The sequence below is a fragment of the Ammospiza caudacuta genome, chromosome 13 (genome assembly GCF_027887145.1).
Source record: "Ammospiza caudacuta isolate bAmmCau1 chromosome 13, bAmmCau1.pri, whole genome shotgun sequence".
Classification (NCBI taxonomy): Eukaryota; Metazoa; Chordata; class Aves; order Passeriformes; family Passerellidae; genus Ammospiza; species Ammospiza caudacuta.
In genome coordinates this window covers 15283438-15305854 of record NC_080605.1, presented here as the reverse complement: position 1 = coordinate 15305854, position 22417 = coordinate 15283438, and the positions used below count along the sequence as shown (strand labels likewise).

The 22417-nt window shown below is 54.2% G+C and overlaps 2 protein-coding genes across 2 annotated transcripts in view; both read left to right on the top strand.

Annotated features, from left to right (window-relative positions):
- The first annotated feature begins 5324 nt into the window (after positions 1 to 5324).
- LOC131563286 (C-signal-like) lies at positions 5325 to 10557 on the top strand. Its single transcript, XM_058813252.1, has 6 exons — positions 5325 to 5543; positions 7748 to 7799; positions 8522 to 8712; positions 9024 to 9182; positions 9454 to 9564; positions 10278 to 10557. The coding sequence occupies exons 1-6, from the start codon at positions 5403 to 5405 to the stop codon at positions 10389 to 10391; spliced, it is 768 nt and encodes a 255-aa protein (XP_058669235.1). The 5' UTR covers positions 5325 to 5402; the 3' UTR covers positions 10392 to 10557.
- A 3119-nt stretch (positions 10558 to 13676) lies between these two features.
- The window catches only part of RIPOR1 (RHO family interacting cell polarization regulator 1), a 31515-nt gene continuing 22774 nt past the window's right edge, over positions 13677 to 22417 (top strand). Inside the window, exons 1-2 of the mRNA XM_058813309.1 lie at positions 13677 to 13834; positions 14584 to 15007. The gene's annotated coding sequence lies outside the window, so the exon portion shown is untranslated. The remainder of the gene's footprint in view (positions 13835 to 14583; positions 15008 to 22417) is intronic.

Here is a 22417-nt window from a genome sequence, read left to right as displayed (position 1 = left end):
TAAGGCCATCACCCACAGCCTGTTTGAAACCTCCACAGTGACTTAGAAGCAGATAGTGTCAGAAAACAAACAATTAACATTCTAAGTCTCGAATTTTTGCTGTGTCACCTCATTTGAGTAGCCTTTCACTGTTTTGGAGCTGTAACTTTGTCATGTTGACTTTGCTGTGGGGCCACACACCGCATTATTGATTATTACAGTTTAAACAAGCACTGCTTCACCAGGAGTCAAAGTCCAGCCTGGCAGGAAGAGGCAGAGGGGAAAGAAACCAGTCTCACTGCCTTGCAGCCCAGTCTCATCACAAGGGCTGCTGCTGTCCCCAAGCCTCTGGAAAGGATCTTGGTCCAGCTCCTAAGAGGGGATTCAGGTGCTTCCTTTGCTCTGAAATATTCTTGCATGGTCTAAATCTTAAGCTGAGCAGTAAAGTCCTCAGAATTATGGAATCATTTAGGTTGGAAAAGGCCTCTAAGATCACTGATTTCAACAATTAGACTAACAATGCCAATTCCACCACTAAACCATGTCCCCAAGTGCCACAACCATGCATTTTTAAACACTTCTGGGATGGTGACACCACCACTTTCCTGGGCAGCCTGTGTACCAGTGCTTGAAAGTTCTTTCTGTGAAGAATTTTTTTCCTAGTATCCCATTGAAACGTTCCTTGGCACAACTTGAGGCTGTTTCCTCTCATCCTGTAACTTGTTACTTGGGAGCAGAGCCTGACCTCACCTGGCTCCACCCTCATTGTCAGGGAGTTGTAGAGAGTGATAACAGTCCTGGTCCTGAGTCTCCTTTTCTCCAGGCTGAGTCCTCCCATCTCCCCATCAGCTCCTCATCATATTCATGCTACAGACCTTCCCCAGCTCCACTGCTCTTCCCTGGACACACTCCAGCACCTCAATGTCTTTCTTGCTGTGAGTGGCCCAAAACTGAACACAGGATTCAAGGTGCAGCCTCACAAACACCAAGCTCAGGGGCACTGTAGCTCTTCTCCCATGAGCCCCAGGCTGCTGCACATTTACCCATGGATTGTTTTCATATCACCACACTGGGAATACTTGGAGCCAGTTTTCCAAGAGGCAGTCACACCTTTTCCACTCTCAGTTGCTGGAGGTTCAAGCGTGCTCTCAGTCACTGAGGTGATTGCACAATGACAGTGCTGCTGACAGAAACAAGGAGGAACATGCTTTTCTCTGCCTGCCAGGGGAACAGGGGCGTGGCACAATTAGTTTTAGTACATTTAATCGACTATAAATAAGAAATAAAGTCGCTGCTATTTATCAGGCTGATTTTGTCCATTTTTTTTCTCTATTGCTCCACAATGCATTCAGGTCTGTCTTCACCTATTAGTCATTTGCTAAAGAATCAATAGATAGTGAGCCACCCACGCAGAGGTGGGGTGGGACCAACCCTGCACTGTAACTGAAGCTGGGCAGTACCCACCCTTCCTTATTACTTTTCTTCTGGGCTGAAGAGGATTAGTGATCTGGGGGTAGTTGGAAACCCATGGCAGGAGGGTTGGAACTATGTAATGTGTAAGGTCTCTTCCAACAAAAAACATTCTGTGATTCCATGATATGATTCTGTGAGTAGTGACACCCCCTTGTGAAAGGATGCAGGGTCTGGGGGAGCTTACCTGCAGCTCCCAAGTGAAGTTCCCATGGCACCTTTGTCATAGCTTTGCTGTTTTCCAAGCAGACTCATCCAGGTTACACCTGCATTGTATCAGAGATGGAGAGGCATTTTGGACAAGGGCATAGAGTGACAGAACAAAGGGGATGGCCTCACACTGACAAGAGGGCAGGGTTAGATTGGGTATTTGGAAGAAATTCTTCCCTGTGAGGGTGGGAAGGCCCCGGCAGAGATTACACAGAGAAACTGTGGCTGTCCCATCCCTGGAATGTTCAAGGCCAGGTTGAGGGGGCTCTGAACAACCTGGTTTAGTGGAAGGTGTCCCTGCCCATGGCAGGGGTTGGAACAAGATGGTCTTTAAGGTTCCATGCAACCCAAACCATTCTGTGATTCTGTGACTGAGGATTTAAAATACACTGTCCATGCAACCTCCCTTGGGCCACAGTGTTTTGACCTTGTGCCAGCCTGGGGCCTCACACTGGGTTCAGAAACACTTTTTGGGGATATTCCCCTTGTGACAGCAGCCAAGATGCCTCAGCTACCTGGGTGCAGCAGGGCTGGCAGCACAGGGACAGAACTGCTTTGCCAGGACCCATGGGGACGGCACAGCTTCTCACTGACCATTTCTCCCATCCTCTAAGGATAGGTGGCTGGGTTATCCTTCATGCTTCAGCACAGTGCCATGAAGAGGGACCTCAGAACCACCAAACAAGACGAATTTTCTTTCCCACTATCAGATTTGCTAGCAGGGATGGCTGAGGATGGGCTGTCACACGTGGCAGATATGCTCCCTCTCAGGAACACTGAGGCACAGGCTAAATGATCAGCTTGTGACTGCCTTGGTTTGACATCCAAGTACTGAAGTGAGAAAAGGAGGCACAGTAAAGTTTAGGAATAGATACATGGTAATGCAGATGTTAATTTAGGAATCCAGTTGAAAAGAATCATTAAGTCTTATTAAGGAAAGATATTTAAGCAGGGAAGACTGAGTATAATCTTCAAATTAAAAAGCATTTAAAGGACTATGGAAAATTTACTCCCTGTAAAGAAGTTAAAAGCTGAGCACCATGCTACTCCAAAAATGCCATGCCAGCCTAAAGGATGTGACCCATTGCCCACACAGCTGAGCAGAAGAAATACATTGTGTGAACAGCAAAAACTCATATTTTTCTGTAAGTAGCTGTGGACACTGCTAGAGTAAAACGGGCTGCATTGGTATTTTATCAGCAGAAACTTAAACTTACCATAGTTGTTCATTCTGGTTTCAAGCCATATTTATAAAAAGGAAGGGGGAGAAAAACTCACCATTTTTTCTTTAATTAAGATATTTTCCCCTCTTCCTCTAGCTGCACTTTTTAAAAATCCAGTGACTTAAAGCAGCACTTAGGATGAATCCATCAGCTCAGTGCAAAGGACATGTGCCCACATGTTCTTTACAATGAAGAAAATTCAACCAAATTACAACATCAATGAGCTGATAACAGGAACTACTAGTTTTGATTTTTAGCTAAGTGAACTCAAGTATTTTGTATTCTTAGGGAGGTCTAGTGGAAAATGTCCCTGCCCATGGCAGAGGGGATGGAACTAGGTGATCTTTAAGGTTCCATTCAACCCAAAACATTCTAAGAATCTATGATTTACACTCTCAAACGCTCTAAACTTCAGTAATATCAGACTTTATCAAGCAGCATGGAGTTTCACAATGCCTGTTGTCGTGAAATTAGAGTACTTGGATAAGCCTTGGGGCTTTTAAGCTTTATTATTACTTGTTGGTGGGGTTTTTTTTAGTTGCATTTTTCATCATTACCTGCTGGAAGCCTCCCAACACTTAACTAGCAAGGTTTTCAAAGAACGGATAATCCTCTATTTCATTCATGGGGAGCAGAAGCAGGTCAAGCAAAGCCCACACCCACCTGGAGAGTACTCACTTAATGCTACTTGGAGCTGCCTTTCTTTCAGGGTTCACATCAGCATTCAGAACAGGCCCCTCCTGCCCTCAGCTGTGGCTGCACTTTAACTGTTTCTGCACAGCAGATCCCTGTCTCCGAGGCTTTTTCAAACAAGCACTTTTCAGGAAGAGCTATAAATGTAATTTGCCTGCAGCATGCAGGATCTGTGTAGAACAGCTGACCAAACCCTGGCTGTGATTGAGTGTTGGTACCTCTTGGTCATTATTTGCTAAACTTTGCCATAGACAGAGCAGCATTTCTGCTGAGAAGTCACTGAATTAATGGCCTGAGCACAGAAGGAAAAGGACAACAGGACATTTAATCCAAATATCTGCTAAAAGGAAGGGTTTTTTTCCTTAGTAGTATAATCAAAAATTTATTTTTATTAAATTCCAACTTCTGTAAAAGAAAAGTCTAAAAGCATTTTAATGTTCTGAAGTAAACTGGGGAGCAGAGGCTCCTGTGTACCTGAACCACCATGGAGCAGGATAGAGTTAGCACAAACCACCTGATGCTATCACCCGACTGATAGAAATATTTCGTTTCTGATGTATTTATCGGTATCAGAGATGTTTTGTTGTGGTGTTTGTCAAACAAAGACGAAAATAAGCAACATAAATAACAACCCTTATATACATCAGAGTTGCTCAGTCATTACTGTTGAAATCCCAGCTGTGTGCTCACCGTAATGGGATTTTAATGGGTATGTGGCTGTCCATATAACAGCTAAAAATAAAACAATAACAATAACACCCACCTCCAGGCTGGCAAATGTAGACCCCCTCCAGACACTGTCCTCCAGCTGATGCTGATTATCTCTTTTCTGTTCTCCCTTTTCCCTCCAGCCCTGTTTTCCCATCCCTAGATGCCAGCAAACCTTTTCCTCTTTACTCTACAGCTGTTCTACCAGGCACCTGATACTCAGCAACAAAAAGGAGGAAACATCCCTCAAATCGCCTGCAAGCCCAAACTGCCCAAATCACAGAATCATTTGGGTGGTAAGGGACCATAAAGACCATTTTATTCAACCCCTCTGCCATGAGCAGGACACCTTCAGGCTGCTCCAAGCCCTGTCCAACCTGGCCTTGAACACTTCCAGGGATGGGGCAGCCACAGCTTCTCTGGGCAACCTGTGGAAGGGCCTCACCACTCTCACAGGGAAGAATTTCTTCCAAACACTGAATCTAACACCGCCCTCTGTGGGTTTGAAGCCATTCCCCCTTGTCCAAAGTCCTCCTCCAGCTCTCTTTGAGTGCCCTGAGGCGCTGGAAGGAGCCCTAAAGGCTCCACAAAACCTTCTCATCTCGAGGCTGAACAACCCCGATTCCCTCAGCCGATCTCCAAAGGAGGGGCGCTACAGCCTCAGAGCACCTTCGTGGATCTATTTGTTTATCAGATTTAGAGGCATATCATGCGCATTTCTGGGCAGGCAATAAAAACAGCTCGTAAAGGGGCTGATACTTTCTCACGCTAAACGGCTTTAGTTTGGGTTGGCTTTTTTTTTTTTTTTTTTTTTACTCTTATCTACGGTGAAGATTAGTGTGCTAAAGGTGCTGCAGCCACCACCCAGACCTGTTGCAAGCTTTCTCCCTCACTCACCACCCTTGGCAAGAGTCCCCTCAGCCGCCCCGGTTCGCTCCGAGACCCCGCGCTCCTCCCCTCGAGACGCCAGGGCTGGGACGCGGTTTTTGCAGTGAACATTAGGTGGACAGACACACGGACACAATCCCGCCCCCTCAGGCTGTTCCCCGTGATCGGGGCAGCCCGGTGAGGCCCGCGGACTCGGGAGGCGGCGCCAGGCGGGCCGGGCCGCGGGCGGCGATGGCGGCGGCGCGCACGGTGCTGCTGACCGGCTCCAACCGCGGCATCGGCCTGGAGCTGGTGAAGCAGCTGCTGGGCTCGCCGCGATCCCCCGCCTGGATCTTCGCCACCTGCCGGGACCCCGACGGGCCGCGGGCACAGGTCAGTGAGGGCCGGGGGGCGGCGGTGACGCTCGGCCCCTGTCGCCGGCCTGAAGGGCTCACTACTGCCGCGGGGCTCTGCTGTCTCCGCACCGTGCCCTGCCCCGTGTGAAAGTCACCTGAAGTGCAGCCGGCGCAGAATCGGCTGTGTCACCCTTGAGGCCGCGCCGCTGGGCTGCCTCGGGCCGTGCTGGGTGTGCCTGAACCCGCCCTGCCGTGCCAAGGCTCGGCCCTTTCCCCCGGGCACGGGCCGGGCTGGGCTGGCCTGAGGGCCCGAGGCGCTGCGAGCGGCAGCCGTGCTGCCCGGGCCGGTCCTGCTGTGTCACGCTGCTCTCTGCAAAACCCCGAGGTGCAGAACATAGGATTTCCAAAAGTGGTGGCCTGTGGGATCCCCCTGTCTCTGCTTTCAACTTAGCTGAAATGGGAGAGACTCACACATGTTGCTTGTGCAGGGAATCACAAAGCTTCCCTGTTCTGCCAGCTCTCTTTACATCCAGCTTGTCTTCCTCTGCTTGCTGTGTCCCACTGAAATACTAACTGGGAGGAACTTGCTCTCTGATAGATCCTGGCTCCAGCTGATTTGTTTATTGTATCTTCTTGAAAGTGTACATTATTCCATGTCAGGAGCAGTCCTGGGGCAGTGAGAACCCACCCTACTGCCAGCCCAGGAGTGCCCAGCTCCTGCTGTGGCTGGTGCCCAAGCTGTCTGGGTCAAAGACAGGCCAGGTCTTTTATTTTTGCCTCATTCTTCCTCCCCACAACTTGCAGGATTCTTGCAGGGCAGTGATGAGATCTGGGACTTTTTTCAGGGCTGGTCTGGAGCCAGTTTTCCTACAAGGTGGTCCTCATGCAACTCTCCCAGCCAGGGGATACTTCCCTAAACCTTGTCCAGCTGTGGTAGGGTGAGAGCAGTGTCATCAGGGTGCTGCTGAAGTCCGTGACCACAGGACAAAGGCAGCAGAGGCCACATCACTTCTTCTGGGATGGTATGAGGCTGTTGAGGCAGGCAGTTGGGAAAAACAGGAGAGGAGAAATAGGTGTTGGCCACCACAAACAAATTAGTGGATTTAACATGATTTCCCCGGGCTAATGTGGGAAGATGGGGTCTGGTGAGGGAGCCCAGAGATAACTGATAGTGAACCATGGCCAGTCCCAGCAGCTCTCCTGCACTATGTTCCTCTCAAAAGAAACCACCAATTTGTATTTCTCCCGTGGGCATGTTTGGAAGAGATTTTTAGTTGTAAAAGCAATCCTTTTGGGCACATTAAACAAGGTGGTTTGGTTTCTGCTGTCTGAAACCTGCCCTAGTTGGAGACTCAGAGCAAAGAGCTGCTAGGAACTGTGAAGTAGAAAGTTTCCTCGCTGAAAAGAACCTCTGAATCCTCCACTGTGTCAGTTGGCACAGACAGGCAGAACAATTGATGGCTAAAACACAAAGAGGAAATTTATTTCTGTTATCTTGATAACCAGGGGATTCCTGAAGCAACACCAGGCAAAGGTACAGGGAGGTACAGAGATAGAGGAGACACAAGTACTGTTAAGATCCATGCTAGGAGATCACTGGCTGCTGTTTAGATGGTTTATCAAGGGTTATTCCCAGCTGTAAGGTCACTTGAATGATTTACAGTCCTCCTCCTGAGACTTCAGCTTTTCACCCACTCCGACCAATATCCCCACGAGGTGAAAACAACCAATAAAAATGTGCAAAGTCGTTAAATTCATTAATCATTAATAAAGTCCAGAGCGTGTGCATTTTGGACTGGCCTATCCAGGTGTGATTTCCTCACAGGTCACATCTGATATTGGCACTCACAGGTATTCCTTTTCACCTCATTTTCAGCAGCCTCTGGGAGACACTTCTGGCTGTGTCCCCAGCCAGTTCACAACATTTCCCTGCTAAACTGGTCCTTCACACTTTGCTCCCATCATTTGCTGTGGCTCTGGCTGGGCTGTGGATGACGCTTTGGGACAGTGGCCGCAGCATCTTGCAGTGGTGGCCATGTCATGCCCTGAGCACATGGCACGTTGCTTTGTGGAGCCTGGGAGCAGCCTGAGAGCCAAGGCCAGTCCCCATTCCAGCTGTTCACAAGCACTGAGTAACACCTGGAAGATGTTTCCCTCAGGGTGGGCCATTGCTGGCACCCCAGCATGATGCTTGGCATCACCTTTGCCTCATGCTGATTCTTTCCATGTCTCTTTTTGTAGGAGCTGAGAGATCTGGCATCCAAACACTCAAACCTGGTTCTTATAAAGCTGGGTATGTGTGCTCTGCCTCTGAGCTGGTAAATTTGTGGCTGCCAGCCATGCATGCCCCATTTCTCCTTCCTTCCCTCCCTCCCTTCAGGCTGTACATGGGGATCCACTTCTTCAGGGTTTCTTCAAGTCCTGCTGCCAAAACCCCAGCTTCCCCAGACCTGTCTCAGACCTGTACCCCATTCCCTGGAGCCTCCTTGCTCCATGGCCATAGGAGCAGGATGTTCTTGAGACCCATCCTGGGCAGCCCCCTGGCTCCCCCAGCTGAGTGCCTTGACCCCAAGTCTTAGGCAGGACCAGGAGGGCTCTGGGAGGAAGGCAGCTCCTGTGGAAATGCTGTAAGATTAGCCCAGAGCGTGAGCAGGAGCACAAGGACCTTGCAGAGCCGTCCCACAGCAGGTCCAGCACATTTCCCCTGGGGACTTGTCCCCCCGGAGGCTGCCCTGGGGTCTCCAGAAATTGCTCAGACGTAGACTTTGGAGCGGTGGCTGCTGAGAGCCGACGCACATGGGAGTCACAGCAGCGGTTTGTCCCCACGGTGGGCTTTGCTGGCGGGAGCCCTCGTCTGGCGGCGGTGTTGGGAGGATCGGGATCAGTCGGAGCTGGTTTCGCAGCACCATCTGCTGCCCGTGGATGGAAGGGCCGTGCGGCTCAGAACGCGCATTTCCTCGCCGTCCTCCCCTCCCTCTTCTCCTCTCCCTCTCAGCCTGTTCTCTCGCTCTGCAGATGTGGAAAACCCCTCGGCTATCACCGATGCGGCGAAGGTGGTGGAGGGCAAGCTGAACGGGATGGGGCTGAACCTGCTGATAAACAACGCCGGCATCTACACCCCCACGGCCTCGCTGGACACGGTCGATGCTGAGGACATGGTCAGGACCTACAAGACCAATGCAGTGGGGCCAATGCTGATGGCCCAGGTACGGGTGAAGCTCTGGGGATGAAATCTGACCCAGCTTGAGGGTGTCACAGGCTGTCCATGGTCACGAGGGAAATCTTGGAGGGCTTTGCCAAATTTCTGGGGGCTGTGCAAGGGAATGCTAGGGCTGCTCTTCAAGCCTAAGCCTTCTGCAGCATCTCTGAATTGTGTAAGTCTAATTGGGAGCAGGCAGGGCCACTGCAGCAACACCTGGGCTCTCCTGGCATCTTGCTGTTCTTCCGCACCCTCCCTGGGTGCCGTAAGTGGGACTGACTTGAGGCACAGGTGTCCCACTAGGTTGTTTCTCCTCAGGCCTTTCTGCCTCTGCTGAAGAAGGCTGCCCAGGACAGCAAAGAAAAGGGTCTGAGTTGCAGCAAGGCAGCCATCATCAACATCTCCACCATCTTAGGGTCCATCAAGAAAACACCTGATTCCTTCTTCCACCCTGTCATCTCCTACCGCTGCAGCAAGGTATGGAGAGTTGTGACCTGCCCCAGCTCCTGAGCTCCATGGGGTCAGAGCTGCCCTTGCCAGGCTGGATCTCAGGAAAACACCTGGGATGGAGAGATGGAGGGAGACCCCAAGTTCCCAGGGCATCTCCATGCCCACCCAGGGGAAACACACACTGTGTCTTGAAAACCTGGCATTGCTTTTTCTCCCTCGCCAAGAGGCAGCGATGGGAAGGGAACCTGGTTCATGGAGCTTTTTGCTGCCCATGGATGATGCTTGCTTCCTCACCCAGGCTGCCCTCAACATGCTGACCATGTGCCAGGCTCTGACCTACAAGGAAGCTGGGATCCTGTGTGTGGCACTGCACCCTGGCTGGGTGAAAACAGACATGGGCACCCAGGAGGTGAGTTCTGGCCAAGCAGGTCATCTGGGAACCCATGGGTGGCACCCAAGACTATAAACCTGCACAGGAGGTGGCCCAGGTGACCAAGATGGCTCTTTAGGGGGAGGATCCATGTGAAAATGAGCTGCCTCTTGGGCTCCAAGTTGCCCATGTCTATGTTGGGCCGCTGCAGAGCATGTGGATACTGGGATGTCTGGGAAATAGCACAAAGCAGGCTGCTTGTTCTGGGGGAAAAGAGGGGCTTTGGGTAGCCTGAAAGATATGCAGAGAACCTGAATTCAGCAGAGCAGGGAGAAGAGGAGCAACACCATCCCATCCTGTGCCTCATTCCATGAAGAACTGCCAGTCCATGAGGTTTCCACTCATCCTGCAGGATCCATGTTTTGCAGTGAGGGTTTTGCATGAACACTGCATGTTCTGCAGTGAGTCCCTGCAGCACTGGGGTTTTGAGAAGGCTGCACAAAGCATCTCATTTGCAGCAGGGATCTCTTCCTGTTGGGTTAAACTTGTGGCTGGCTTCCCAGCCCAAGCCACCTCCATCCAAGCCAGCAGTGCAGATACCCAACCATCCTCCCACACAGTGGACTTGTCCCAGCTCCCGTGGCTCTCTGCTCACTCTGGGTGGAAGGAGCCTTGCTGTCACTGCCCATGAGCCAAGTGGGTGCTGCTGGATGGCCTGGAATGATGGTGGTGTCTCATTTTTCCCTTTGCAGGCTGACCTGACAGTGGACACAAGTGTGCGAGGGTTGTTGTCTGTGCTGCCAATCCTTTCTGAGAAACACAGTGGGACTCTGCTCAACTGGGAAGGGAAAGCCATCCCCTGGTGACTGCTCTGTGTCCCTGTGAGGGACTCCATGGTGCCACAGGACTTCCTGCTTGCACAGGTCCACCAGGGTGCTCAGCCCTCTGTGGTCTGCAAGGGACCTACCTGGGACTCCAGTGGGTGGGCGGGGTGTGATCCCTGCCTTCAACTTGTTAATTAATAAAGTCAGTTAGTACCTGTGCCTTGTCCCAGCTGCAGAGTCCACACTCAGACTGTCTTGCCCCTGCAATAATGGCTGAACTCGATGATCTTGGAGATGTTTTTCCAACCTAAATGATCCTGTGATCCAAGCAGTCTGCTGCCTTGTCTTCAGCTGCTCTGAACTGAAGGGGACATGTAACTCACCCAAAGCTCTGCTGTCCTGCCTGGTTGCAGGGTGTGCCTGGTCTCTGCCATGCTTCCACCAAAGCATGGTGTATTTGCCATAGATTTCTTGGGATGACCTTGTGCTGGACATGCTGTCTTTGGGAGCAGCCTCGTGGTTGGAATGGGAAGATCTGGCACTAAAGTCCAGTTCTGCAATCCCAGGCAGACAGCTCTTGCCACAGTGGTGCCCCAGCTGGGCATGGTACCCCTGGGTGGGGAAATCTGGTCCCATGGGGATCACAGCATGGGAACGGCACTTCTGTGGGATGGAGAAGCTGAGAACCTTAATAAGGTGGGCTGGGCAGCCCTTGACTGCAGGAATTTGACCAGGAAGTGGTAACAGCACCAGATAAATGGCTTTTGGGGTGGTATTGGGGCTTTGCCCCTTCTGGAAAGAACTTCTCTTAAAGGAGCATGGCCAAAAGGAGCCAGGACTCCTGCAAAACCAAGCCTTGTCTCTGGTGGGCAGAACAACCTGGCCTGCAGGACAGGCAACCCCCTGCTCTGCCCACCAGAGGCCACACCTTTTCTTTCTCATCTGGAGGAGGAGCTGAAGCATCCAGGTCCCTCTGGGTTGGGCTATGGTTTTACCTCTTTCTGGAGTGGCAGCTTGCCTGCCACCAAGAGCTTTCCTGGGAATCTTGAGGCCATGCCCCACCTGGCTGTGCCAGAGGAGCTGTGTTCCCCATGCCCAGGCTGAAATGCTCTTTTCCAAGCCTGTGCTGTGCTTTCCAAGGCCCTCAGGAGCCAGCACTGCCAGCAGAGCACCCACATGAGGCATCCACTGCTGCACAGGTGCCCCTGCCAGGGAGACACTGACCTCAGGACCCTCATCCTCAGGGGAGCTCTGAACCCTCTGGGCTCTTCCACATGATCCAGCCACCTGATTTCCCATGTCAATGCTTGTGCTTTTCTTTCCCAGCTCATATCTCTGGCACGAGTGGTCAGTGCCAACTTGGGCACCTCCCTATCAGGGCTGCAATGGCAGCAGGAGGAGGGGAATCCCTGGGAAGGAATGGCTGAGGGACAGGAGCGTGGGTGAGGGGCCTGATGCTGGCAGTGCATTGCTGTGCTCAGAGACACGGCCAAGCCTCCCCCGAGTGCCCTCCCTGCCCCTTGGCAGAGCTTCTCCTGCCCCAGTTACTCCACACAAGCCAGCTGGAGCCCAGCCAGTCACCACAGGCTGGCTCCATGCCCATCTCTCCCCATGTTCCTCCCTTCTGTCCCACGCCACGTGCTGGATACTGGGAGATGGGCAATGTCAGGGATCCCACCAAGGATTGCTGACAGTTCGCAGTCATCGTCCCCCTTGTGCCATTGCCAGCCCCATGAGATGTGTGTCACTGCTCCCTTGGGAACACGGAGACAGGGCTGCTGACAGCTGGGACAGGCTCCATCACCCGGGGCATCACCTGGGGTGTGGTCAGGTCCCCAGGGCATGGACAGCCCTGTGTTCTGAAGGTGGTAGGAGGAGGAGTGGGAAGCTGTGCAGGTGGAGTCCAGTCTGGCAGTACTGGACACAGCTCCTGGGGAGAAGAACTTACCCCAGGCACTGCTGGCAGTGGTCTCCCTTTGGGTGCTGGGATAGCAGACCAATTCTGGGCAGAGCCAAGCAGAAACAGGGCAGCTGATCCTATTTTTTAAGCCAACACTAAACTGGGGGAGGATGATCCAGCTTGGACCTCTCTGCAACTGGGATTCAGCCCTGGTGAGTGCTTTGCCTTTACAAGTGCAGCCAGGTGCTCTCCAGGAGCCCATCCTTCCACCCTCTGGGACAAGGCTCATCCCAGGGAGCACATGCTGGAGCTAAGCCACCAGGGACTGTGCCACCCATGGTAACTTGGAGGCCAGGGACCCCTGAGAACTTTAAGGTGCTGCAGAGCACGTGTTCTTCAGGAAGCCTCAGAAAAGGCCAGATGGGCAGGTCTCCCTGCTCAAATGCTTGCCAAGTGGTGTTGGCTTTTCCTTTGCACAAGTTCCGGGTGTTTGTGCTCATGGAGCTGATTATCTCCCCGTTTCCTCTCCTGCCTGATGTTTCCTGCCTCCCTCCCTCCCTTTTGCTGGTTTTGCCCTTTGTGTCAGGCTTATTTCCTGGCTCTGGGAAGTGTCAGACCTCAGTGTCCCCCCTGCCCCTGGGATGGCAGCACATAGCCCTGTGTCCTTTCACTGGGTGCACTACAGTGCCCCAGGAGACACTTGAGCTCCCAGCTCGCCCTGACCAGCTAGCTGCTCCCTGGGAGCACAGGCAGGTTTGAACAGAGCAAGTGTGATTTAGGATCCATCTGCTTTTACCAGCGGATCCAGCTCTATTCTGAAGCTGGGGCACAGGTGACAGCATTGGTTTCAGCAGTAGGGAAAACCAGACAACTCCTTGAGGACTCTTCCTGAGGCTGCACAGGGTCATGGAAACATATCTGGGGACTTCCAGAGACCATGGGTGGGGAAGCTGTCACCCAGAGCAGCTCAGACAGCCTCCCCTGGCCTCTCTGGAGCCAGGGTAACATCTGGGGGCAAACATCTCTCTGCTCCAGGGAGCCCAGCAGCTCTCCAGGCTCAGTGGTGGGAAAGGCCCACATTTCCCAGGCTCTTCCAGCAGCTGCCTTATTCCAATATCCACTGGCAAAGACTTGTTGCACACCAGGAGCTGGAGTCAAGCAGGTCTGTGGGTTGGGGCAGGAGCACTGAGGACATCAGGACTCCTGACCTGGCTTGCCAGGATCAGGGCAAGATCCATTTTGAGAGACACCCGAGTGGGGCAAATGGCAGCAGGCACAGCCTCTGTGAAAGGCACAGGCTGCTGCAGGAGGAGAGGGTCAAAAAGCGGAAACGAAACGGAAAAGGGCTGCTCCTGTGAGAGCCGTGCAGCTGCGGAGGTGGAGCACAGGCAGGTCACAATCAGCCGCGCACGAGGAAGTGCTGGGACAGCAGCCAGCGTGGCCAGGCTGCAGCAGCTCCAGGTGCTGCAGAGTTTTGTTGAGAAGGACCAGGAGCAGAGGCAATCAGAACTGCAGGGACCTCAGCCAGGACCTGGAGATCCCCTTTGCAGGAGTCGTCTTCCAGCCAAAACTTCCTTCTGCCAAGGTGTGGGTGCTGCCTGGGATGGAGGGGATGGGGCAGCAGGATGGTTGCTGTGGGGACCATGTGCTGGGTGGCACTGTGGTACTGGGGGGCTCTGAGGCCTGGGTGACCATTCCCAGAGACTGCAGCAGTGGGAAACACTGATGCAGGGAAGGCTGGACGGTCTGGGATTGCAGGGTTTGGGGAGTGCTGGGGTCTGGGCTGCCATCAAAGCACAGGGACCCAACTTGTGTCCGCGAGAAATGAGGCTCTGGAGGGGGAATGACCCGGTCCCTGCAGCACCAGGGCTGCTGAGGAAGCCGAGTGGGACCAGCAGATAATGTGCTGAGGCTTCCTCCTGCACAGCTGCAGCTGCAGGGCTGGGGTTGCTCCATTGCTATCAGCCCCTGCAGAGCCCTGTCCATCCCTTCCCCTCCCTTATTATTGTTTGCCGGGAGGAAGCAGCTCACCCAAGTCCCACCTCAAGCTTTTAACCTACTGATGTCTGCCCTGATGGTCTCCACTCCCATCAGCCAGAGCCAGGCAGACTCCACATCTGCTCTGGGAGGATGGTTTCATACTAGGAGCTTGCTCCAGGCTTTACCTCCCTGGCAACCAGAAGCACCCCTTGACTCATCTCCCCCAAGCCACCTTGTCTCCCATGGGTCTCCCACAACCCTTTCTGAGAGGGCAGACACTGGCATTGCCACCTCTAAGGCCCTGAAAGCTTTAGATGCCATAATTCCCTCTTTCCTTTCTCTTCCCCTTTTTAGCTGGTTGGATCCTGTCTTCTGCTTCCTCTGGAAGCCCCCTAGTCTGCTGGGGGGCACCATGGAGACAGCAGCTTTACCAGCTTCACACAGACTTAACCCAAACCCCTAATAAGGGGTTTGGAGGAAATCCATCTTGAGGAAGAAAAATGCAGCACTTCTCCAGCTTTGTTTGAGAAGCTGGGATTTAATCAAACCCTGGGATGTCCAGAAGTGCTCCTTGGGGAAGTGGAAATCAGACAGAACATCTCAGCAGCCTTCTCCAGATTGTCATCTTCTCACACAACTGAGCTCTGCCAAATTTTCCCCACTTCTCAGCTGGCTGAGGACATCAGTGTCCCATCAGCACAGGCTGGGCTGTGCCCTCCGTGGTGATGACCATCGAGGGACACCTTTCCTGAGCATCAGTGTCCCTGCAGGAGCAGAGGTAGGTCAGCCACTGCTGAGCCTGATGGGGTGAGCAGAGGTCTTCCCTGTCCCCTGTGAATGCCCCACAGATGTTGATAAGCCCATCACATGCCCTGGTGCCCCCTAAGAATAAACCATCCTGCTCTGTGCCCTGGGGCCCTGACACTGCCACACCCATGGATCTTCAAAAGAAACCCGTTTGGGAGCACAGGAGGGTGCACCCATGGGTCACAGAGAGGTGCTCACCCTTCCTCCCACAGCTGGGCTCTGCCCATGCCTGTGCCCCCAGGGATGCCCACAAAAGGGATGATCCCTTGGCCATAGCACCCAGTCCTGCTCTGCAGGGTCCTGCCAGGGGTTTGGAGCAGGTCAGCCTCTCCCTGCCCATCCCAGGGCACCAGCTGGGCCTGAATTTCCAGCTTTGGCAGAACAAGTTCCCGGGTGGCTGCACTTGGAGCTGGCACAGTGCCGAGATGCCAGCGTGCCTGACCAGTGCTGTGAGCATGGGGGGGGCTGTGGGAATGGTGGTGGGGCTCAGCCAGGCATGCCATGGGCTGGGCCAGGCTTCTTGCTGCTGTCTACAGACAGGAGTTGCTAGAGGGGTGTTCTCCTCAGGCCCCAGAATGTCAGCAGTCAAATGTATCTGTTCCAGCTCCTGACCCAGACCTGCTGCCCTGGAGCATCTTCCCCCCCTTGTTCTCTCAGGGGAGTGGAGTTAAGACCTGTGGGATGGCAAGAGCAAGCATCCAAGCTCATTGTAATGAGTTCTCTCCCCCATGTCCCTCTCCTTGGAGCCAGGGAAGTGACGCTGGGGAGGAACTTGGCTCCTCTTGTTTGTTATTACAGGATAAAATTACCCTTTAAAGCAGAGCCAGTGCTGTCAGGGCTGCATACCATCCGGGAACATCGCTCCTTCCAGCGGCTCCACACACTTCTGGCTATTGTGCTTGCACAGAGCCAGCCCAGCCCCGGTCACAGCAAGGGGGACACGGGTTGGGGGATCCAAAAAGGAGCTTCCAGGCTCTTTTCCCACCTTGGGAAGTTTGGGAGCATAGGGAAAAGGCCTCTATGTGAAGAGGAGAGCTTTTGTGACTCTGGGATGTGTGGAAAAGAGGAGCAGAAAGCAAGGGCTGGGAGCAATGAAAGGGAAGGGGGAGCTGGATGTCATTGGGGTGTTTTCGGGTTTCTCTTATCTTCTGGGATGCTCACTCTGGCTCAGCTGGGGACCCTGTGGATAGGGCAGCCTGCTGCTTGCTGCTGTGTGCAGGCTGGGCAGTGGCGAGCAGCTGGCACCCATCTCACCACCCCACAAGCCCAGTGGCAGCTCAGCATCTCCAGGCAGTGTGAGCTGGGAAGAAGGCTTGCTTCTCCTTCAAGCTCCAGCCTCTGTCCCTGGGGGTCCCAAATCCAGGGGATCCCTCTCTCCTGTGAGCTGGATCCCCAGGAGACACCCAGCACCCCAAGGCTTTGGAGGACATGGGCTTTCCTTAGCAGCAGCCTGGCCACCTCTGGAAGTGTCTGGGGGCTCGCTCACGGTTTGACTGCCCCATGCTGAGCCGTGACGTGCCCGTGGGGTGGAGGGGAAGGAAGCTGGCCCGGTGGAGCCGAGCCAGGGAGAGCTTCCTGCAGGGAGCTGCAGCCTGCAGTGCCTCCCGTGCTGCCGCGGGATGGAAGGCAGGAGGAAAGAGACTGTGAGAGCCCGAGCGGGATGGAAGGCAGGAGGAGAGCTGTGAGAGCCCGAGCGGGATGGAAGGCAGGAAGAGAGCTATGAGAGCTCGAGCGGGATGGAAGGCAGGAGGAGAGCTGTGAGAGCCCGAGCGGGATGGAAGGCAGGAGCAGGGCTATGAGAGCCAGAGCGGGATGGAAGGCAGGAGCAGGGCTATGAGAGCCCGAGCGGGATGGAAGGCAGGAGGAAAGAGACTGTGAGAGCCCAGCGGGATGGAAAGCAGGAGGAGAGCTGTGAGAGCCCGAGCGGGATGGAAGGCAGGAGGAGAGCTACGAGAGCCCTTTGCAGCCACTCCCCAGCCTGGCATCCGCCGGCTCGGAGCCGCTCAGGAGGCGAACGCCAGCTGGGCCCTGACACCGCCACCTCAGCGGGGTGTCGAGGGAAGCCTGACTCATCCCCAGCAGGAGAATCTGAGACTTGCAGATGTAAACAGAGCTGGCCCTCGCATGCCAGGACATGTGACAGATACAGGAGAGACCTGCTGGAGCCACAGCCTGGGGCTGGTGGCATTCACACATGTGCTAGAGGCATGAACAAGAGCTGGAACGGGCCTTGCTCAGGAGCATCACTTGGCTGGGGAGGATGTGGCAAGATCTCTGCTATCAGCCTATCCTCCCTCTGCAACCCGTACCCTACTGGCAGCTTTTAGCAGTTTGTTTTAGTCCTGGTCTTTCTGTTTGACTGTCACTGCTTTCCTCCAGGACCACCCTTCCCAGCACAAATCCATTTGGGCCAGCAGCTCAGGAGAGGTACAATAGCTGCAGGATGACCACAGCAATGGTGGCCTCACCACCTCTGGAAGTATTAAAAATAAAGTATGGATGGGACATCTGATGAATGTGGTTTAATGGTGGGCTTGACAGGGTGGGGTTAATGGACTTGATGATCTTAAAGGTTTTTTCCAATCTTAATTTTTCTATGAGAGCAAAACTCCTGAGATGCCACCCCACAGTACCAGCTTCAGAAGCAGAGTGCAGCCTGTGGTGTCAGGAGGTCTCCCTGCATGTTGTGCTGGGATGGAGAGAGCATGGAAATGCCAGTCTGGGAGCACAGAGGCTCCCCAAGTGCCTGTTCCATCTCAGGAGCAGGGATCACTCAGACACATCACAGTTATTCAACACACTCTCCAGCACGTGATTTCCCTTGGGTTTAGATGTGCCATGCTGTGGGCTCCAGGCTGGAGAGCTGCAGGCCAGTAGGGAGAGGAGATATCACAGCCACTTCCTATTCATTTCCTTAATCTCCATCCCAGCATTTTCTTTGTTGTTTTCTTTGGAGGGGAGAGAGCTTTGCTGGAGGCTGCTGCTCACTGCAGTGCAGGGAGCGCTTTCACACTCTGGGAGACCAGCGTGGGCCCATCTCTTCCCAGGTGGGCTCACTCTGCTCTTGGGTGCAGCAGGTGCTGCTCACAGGGGGGGACAGGGGGGGACCTCACCTCAGCCGTGGAGCACATCAGGGTGTGTGGGATCCTCTGCCCTGCTTGGGTGGACTATATTTACATGCATTTGCATACAGCTCTGCCAGATTTGCAGACTCAGCCCTGCTAAAACACCTCGTGCTCCAAATGGCCTTTTGCTCTCACATCCTTACAGCACCAGCTTTGGGGCAATGTGGTCCTACCTCAGCCAAGCTTTGCTTCACCTGGTGCAATGTTGAGTCCTCAAGGCTGCAGACACCTCAGCTGTGCCATTGCCCAGCTATGCCAGTTGCCCTGCCATTGGCTATGTCTGCTGGGCTGGGCTGGTTTTGGGCTTGCCCACAAGCTCAGCCTTCCTGCTCAGTGTTGGACAACAGCAAGGGACTGCAGGAATCTTGTGAATCATGGATACTTTTGGAGTGATCCTGTGGGTGTGTGTGTGAGCTGGTTCCTGCTGTGCTGAGATGGGCATGGCTGCCAGCTTGCAGGAGGAGGAGTGGTCCCAGGGGATGTTCAGCACCCCAGGCTGAGCTGGGACAGCAGTTGGAGATGCTGCCAGCAACTTCCCTGGGGTGGAGAAGGGAGTTAGGAGGGAGGACAGCTGGCTGGTGGCCAGAGAATCTGGACCAGTGCTGTTCTGCAGCTCCTTACCCTCCTGGCCCATGCTGGGGTTGAACCTGATGAAGTCACAGTCTGGATGTCCTGGCTTTGCTGCAAAGCCCTGACCTGGATTCCAGATTTCTGGCCAGAGTCTGGGAGAGCTGACCAGCACCCAGTGCTGGCCAACACCGAGTGGGTTTGTGGCCAGTCTGGGGGTATCCTATCCTTCCTTTTCCTGGTCCTATGAGCAGGCAAAGTGCTGGGACACACAATTCTACCCCATGGAAAGGTTCAGGCTGGGTCAGGGCTGTGCCCCAGCCCTGCCGTGAGCTGGCCCCAAGTGTGTCGGGGAAGGTTTTCCAGCAGAGCTCAGAGGACCTGCTGGCACAGCCTTTCTGTGTTGCTGGCCAGTTCCTGAGCACGGCCAGGGCTCTGGTGAGTCAGCTGGAGCAGCAGCTCACATTGCTCATGCTGCATCAGCGCCGCCCTGGCTCCCTCAGCTTTTACCAGGTGGTGTTTTCCAAAAATGCGCAGCTGGAGGGATGGGGAGCTCGGTGCTGGGATGCTGGATCTCATCTCCAAGGTGGTGGCAGGGATGGTGGCAGCCTTGGTGGCAGGGTTGGTGGCAGGGATGGTGGCAGCCTTGGTGGCAGGGTTGGTGGCAGGGTTGGTGGCAGGCTCTGTGGAGGCGCCTCAGCTGCTCACAGGGGCGGTGGCTGGGCTCTGAGCGTGCTCAGCATTCGTGGCTGTCCCGGTGCAAGGCTTGGAGCCCCGGCCTGTGTGTGCCTTGCTCCAGCAGGAATGCTGAGCACGCAGCAGCTCCAGCCTGGAGCCAAGGGCTGGCCTCCAGCCCTCCAGAGAGAGGGGAGAGGAAGACGTGGCTCCAGGCCCAGCCTGCAGTGAGAAGAGCAATTTGGGCAGAGACCTGCGGTGCGGGGCTGCTCTGACAGCTCAGGCCTTTCTCTGCACCATAGGGCGGCTGCAGGCAGCTGGCACGGCCGCTGCTGAAGCTGCCAGGAGCAGGGGAATGTGCTTGGAGTGGTCTCGGGTCAGCAGGCACTGGAAAGGTTTGGTCCTATGCTGGGAGGAGCTCATTAATGCCAGCAGGTTCTCAGACAAAGTGCCCTTGGGCTCAGGGACTCTGTCCTGCACCAATGCCCAGCTTCCCAAGCTGACTGCTGGGAAGGCTCCTTCAGTGACAGGAGCCAGGAGTATCCATGGCCATGCTGGGAGGGTTAGCCCAGGAGTATCTGTATCCATAATGAAAGGATTAAACCAGGAGTACCCATGCATAGCCATGCTGGCAAGATTAGCCCAGGAGTATCCATATCCATAAAGAAAGGGTTAAACCAAGATTATCTGCATCCATGCTGGGAAGGTTAACCTAGGAGTATCCAAATCCATGCTGGGAGGTTTAACTCCTTCCTGCCAGCAGGCACCATACCTCCATAAATCCAGGAGGGAGTTTTGGAGGGCAGGCAGGCCAGGGGTGCTGCTGGAACTTGGGCAGGAGCCTGTCCTTGTTTTTGTTTGCCAAGCTGGTCCGTGCTGAGCAAGCTCCCAGAGCAGGCAGTGCAGTGTGCCAGCTCTGACCTTGGCACAGGGAGTGCTTGGCTCCCCAGCCCAGCCTGGCAGGGCAGCAGGCTGAGGGGAGGGTGCAGTCCCCTCTCCTGCTGTCTCTGCAGGGATACAGCTGCTCCCCAGCAGCAACCAGGAATGGGGCTTAACTTGGGATGGTGGTGCATAGGTAAGTGGAATGTGGTGGTGTCGGTCAGTCTACCTCCAGGCACCCCAAGTTTTTACTGAGAAGGTGGTCAAACCCTGGAACAGACCTGCTGGAGAGGTGGTCAATGTCCCAAGCATGTCAGTGCCTCAGAGGCATTTGGACAATGCCCTTAACAACATGATTTAACTTTGTGTCAGACCTAAATTGCTTGGGCACTTGGCCCCAGTAGTCCTTGGATGGCACTTTCAACTGAAAATTTTCAGTGGTGACACCATGTACAGGGTGTGGGTGGGATCCAGCCCCACACTTGATCCAGGGGGGATGCTGGTCAGGTGGTGACAGAGTGGCACAGTGGTGCTGACCACACCAAGCACAAGATGGGTCACCCTGGTGGTACAGGGATGGTGTGGCACTGGACCTGGGTTCAGAATGGATTGAGAGCAGCCCTGAGGAGAAGGGCTTGGGGGTATTGGTTGTGCAAGAAGCTCAACATGACCTGGCCATGTGTGCTGGCAGCCCAGAAAGCCAAACGTACTCTGGGGTACATCCTCAGCAGAGTGGGCAACTGGCTGAGAGAGGACATTCTGCCCTTCTGCTCTGCTGATATTCCATCTGCAGCACTGCATCCAGTCTGGAGCCCCAAAATAAGAAGGATGTGAACCTCTTTGAGCAAGTCCAGAGGAGGCCACGAAGATGCTCAAAGGTCTGGAGCATCTCTGCTGTGGAGACAGGCTCAGGGAGTAGGGGCAGTTCAGCCTGGAGATGAGAAGGCTCCAGTGAGACCTTGGGGTCCCTTCCAGTATCTAAAAGAGCAGCAAAAGACGTGAAGAGGGACTGTAGACAAGAACACAGAGTGCCAGGACAAGGGGGGATGGCTTTGAAGTAACAGAGGACAGGATTAGATTGGATATTAGAAAGAAATTCTTCCCTCTGAAGGTGGGGAGGCCCTGGCACAGGTTGTGCAGAGAAGCTGTGGCTGTCCTGTTCCTGGAAGTGTTCAAGGCCAGGTTAGATGAGGCCTGGAGTAACCTGATCTAGTGAAAGGAGTCCCTGCTCATGGCAGGGGGTTGGAACCAGGTGGTCTTTAAGGTCCCTTCCAACCCAAACTATTCTGGGATTCATCAACCACATGGCTTGATGGATCCACCCTGGAAGCCTCATCCTGTTGGCCTTTTGGCTTTTCCCTGGTAGCCTCAGGACCTGCTGTCCCTTCTCCCATCTTTGCATCACTTCTCCTTCAGTGTAACCAGGCCAGCCTGGAGAACTGGGCTGGGAGCTGGGACGCCCTGGTTCTCACCGAGCAACCTTGGCAGCAAATGCTCTGCTCCTTGGTGTGGCCCCAGGAGAGTGAGAGTGGTGCAATGATTTCCTTGTCACTGATATTGCCTGCTCCACTGGGCTCCAAGACCTGATGATGGTCTAATTAGTGTTTCTGCCTCACAGCGCTGGTGGGAGCACTGCTCAGCCTTGTCCTTGCATGGAGGGCTGCAAAGGCTCCAGTTCCACTTAAAACTGGGTCGACTCAGTAGGATCTAGGACAGGTAGGAGAAAGATGGACTTGGGAGAAATGAGAGGGGCAGGGTGCAGCCCCCCAACAGGCATGTGTCTTCCTCACCCCTCCACCCTCAGGGATGCTCAGAGGTGCCAGGGTTTAGGAAGTGGACTGGCACTTGTGGAAGCAGCACGGTGTGACTGTGGCATCCCTAGGGTGACAGCCTGCATTTAGACTGCCACTGCCTGTCCCTTAGCTGGGGAAGCTGAGAGTGCTCATCTGCTGCTTCCCTAGGATGCTGGAAGCTGGTGGGATGGGGAATGTGGATCAGTGCCAATGCTCTGCTCCCCCAGAGTGCACTTTCTGATTGGCAGGGGTCTGAGCATGGCTCAGATGGATGCAGGAGCTGAGGGGGAAGGCAGGGTGGGGTGCTGGGTGTCACAGAGCTGGGAGCAAGGATGTTTGGGT

What these genes read in the sequence shown, in the direction of transcription:
- LOC131563286 (XM_058813252.1), top strand. Translation starts at nt 5,403, where the DNA reads ATGGCGGCGGCGCGCACGGTGCTGCTGACCGGCTCCAACCGCGGCATC. An exon ending in CCGACGGGCCGCGGGCACAG is followed by an intron (nt 5,544 to 7,747) that starts GTCAGTGAGGGC and finishes CTCTTTTTGTAG; the next exon opens with GAGCTGAGAGATCTGGCATC. An exon ending in GGCCAATGCTGATGGCCCAG is followed by an intron (nt 8,713 to 9,023) that starts GTACGGGTGAAG and finishes GTTTCTCCTCAG; the next exon opens with GCCTTTCTGCCTCTGCTGAA.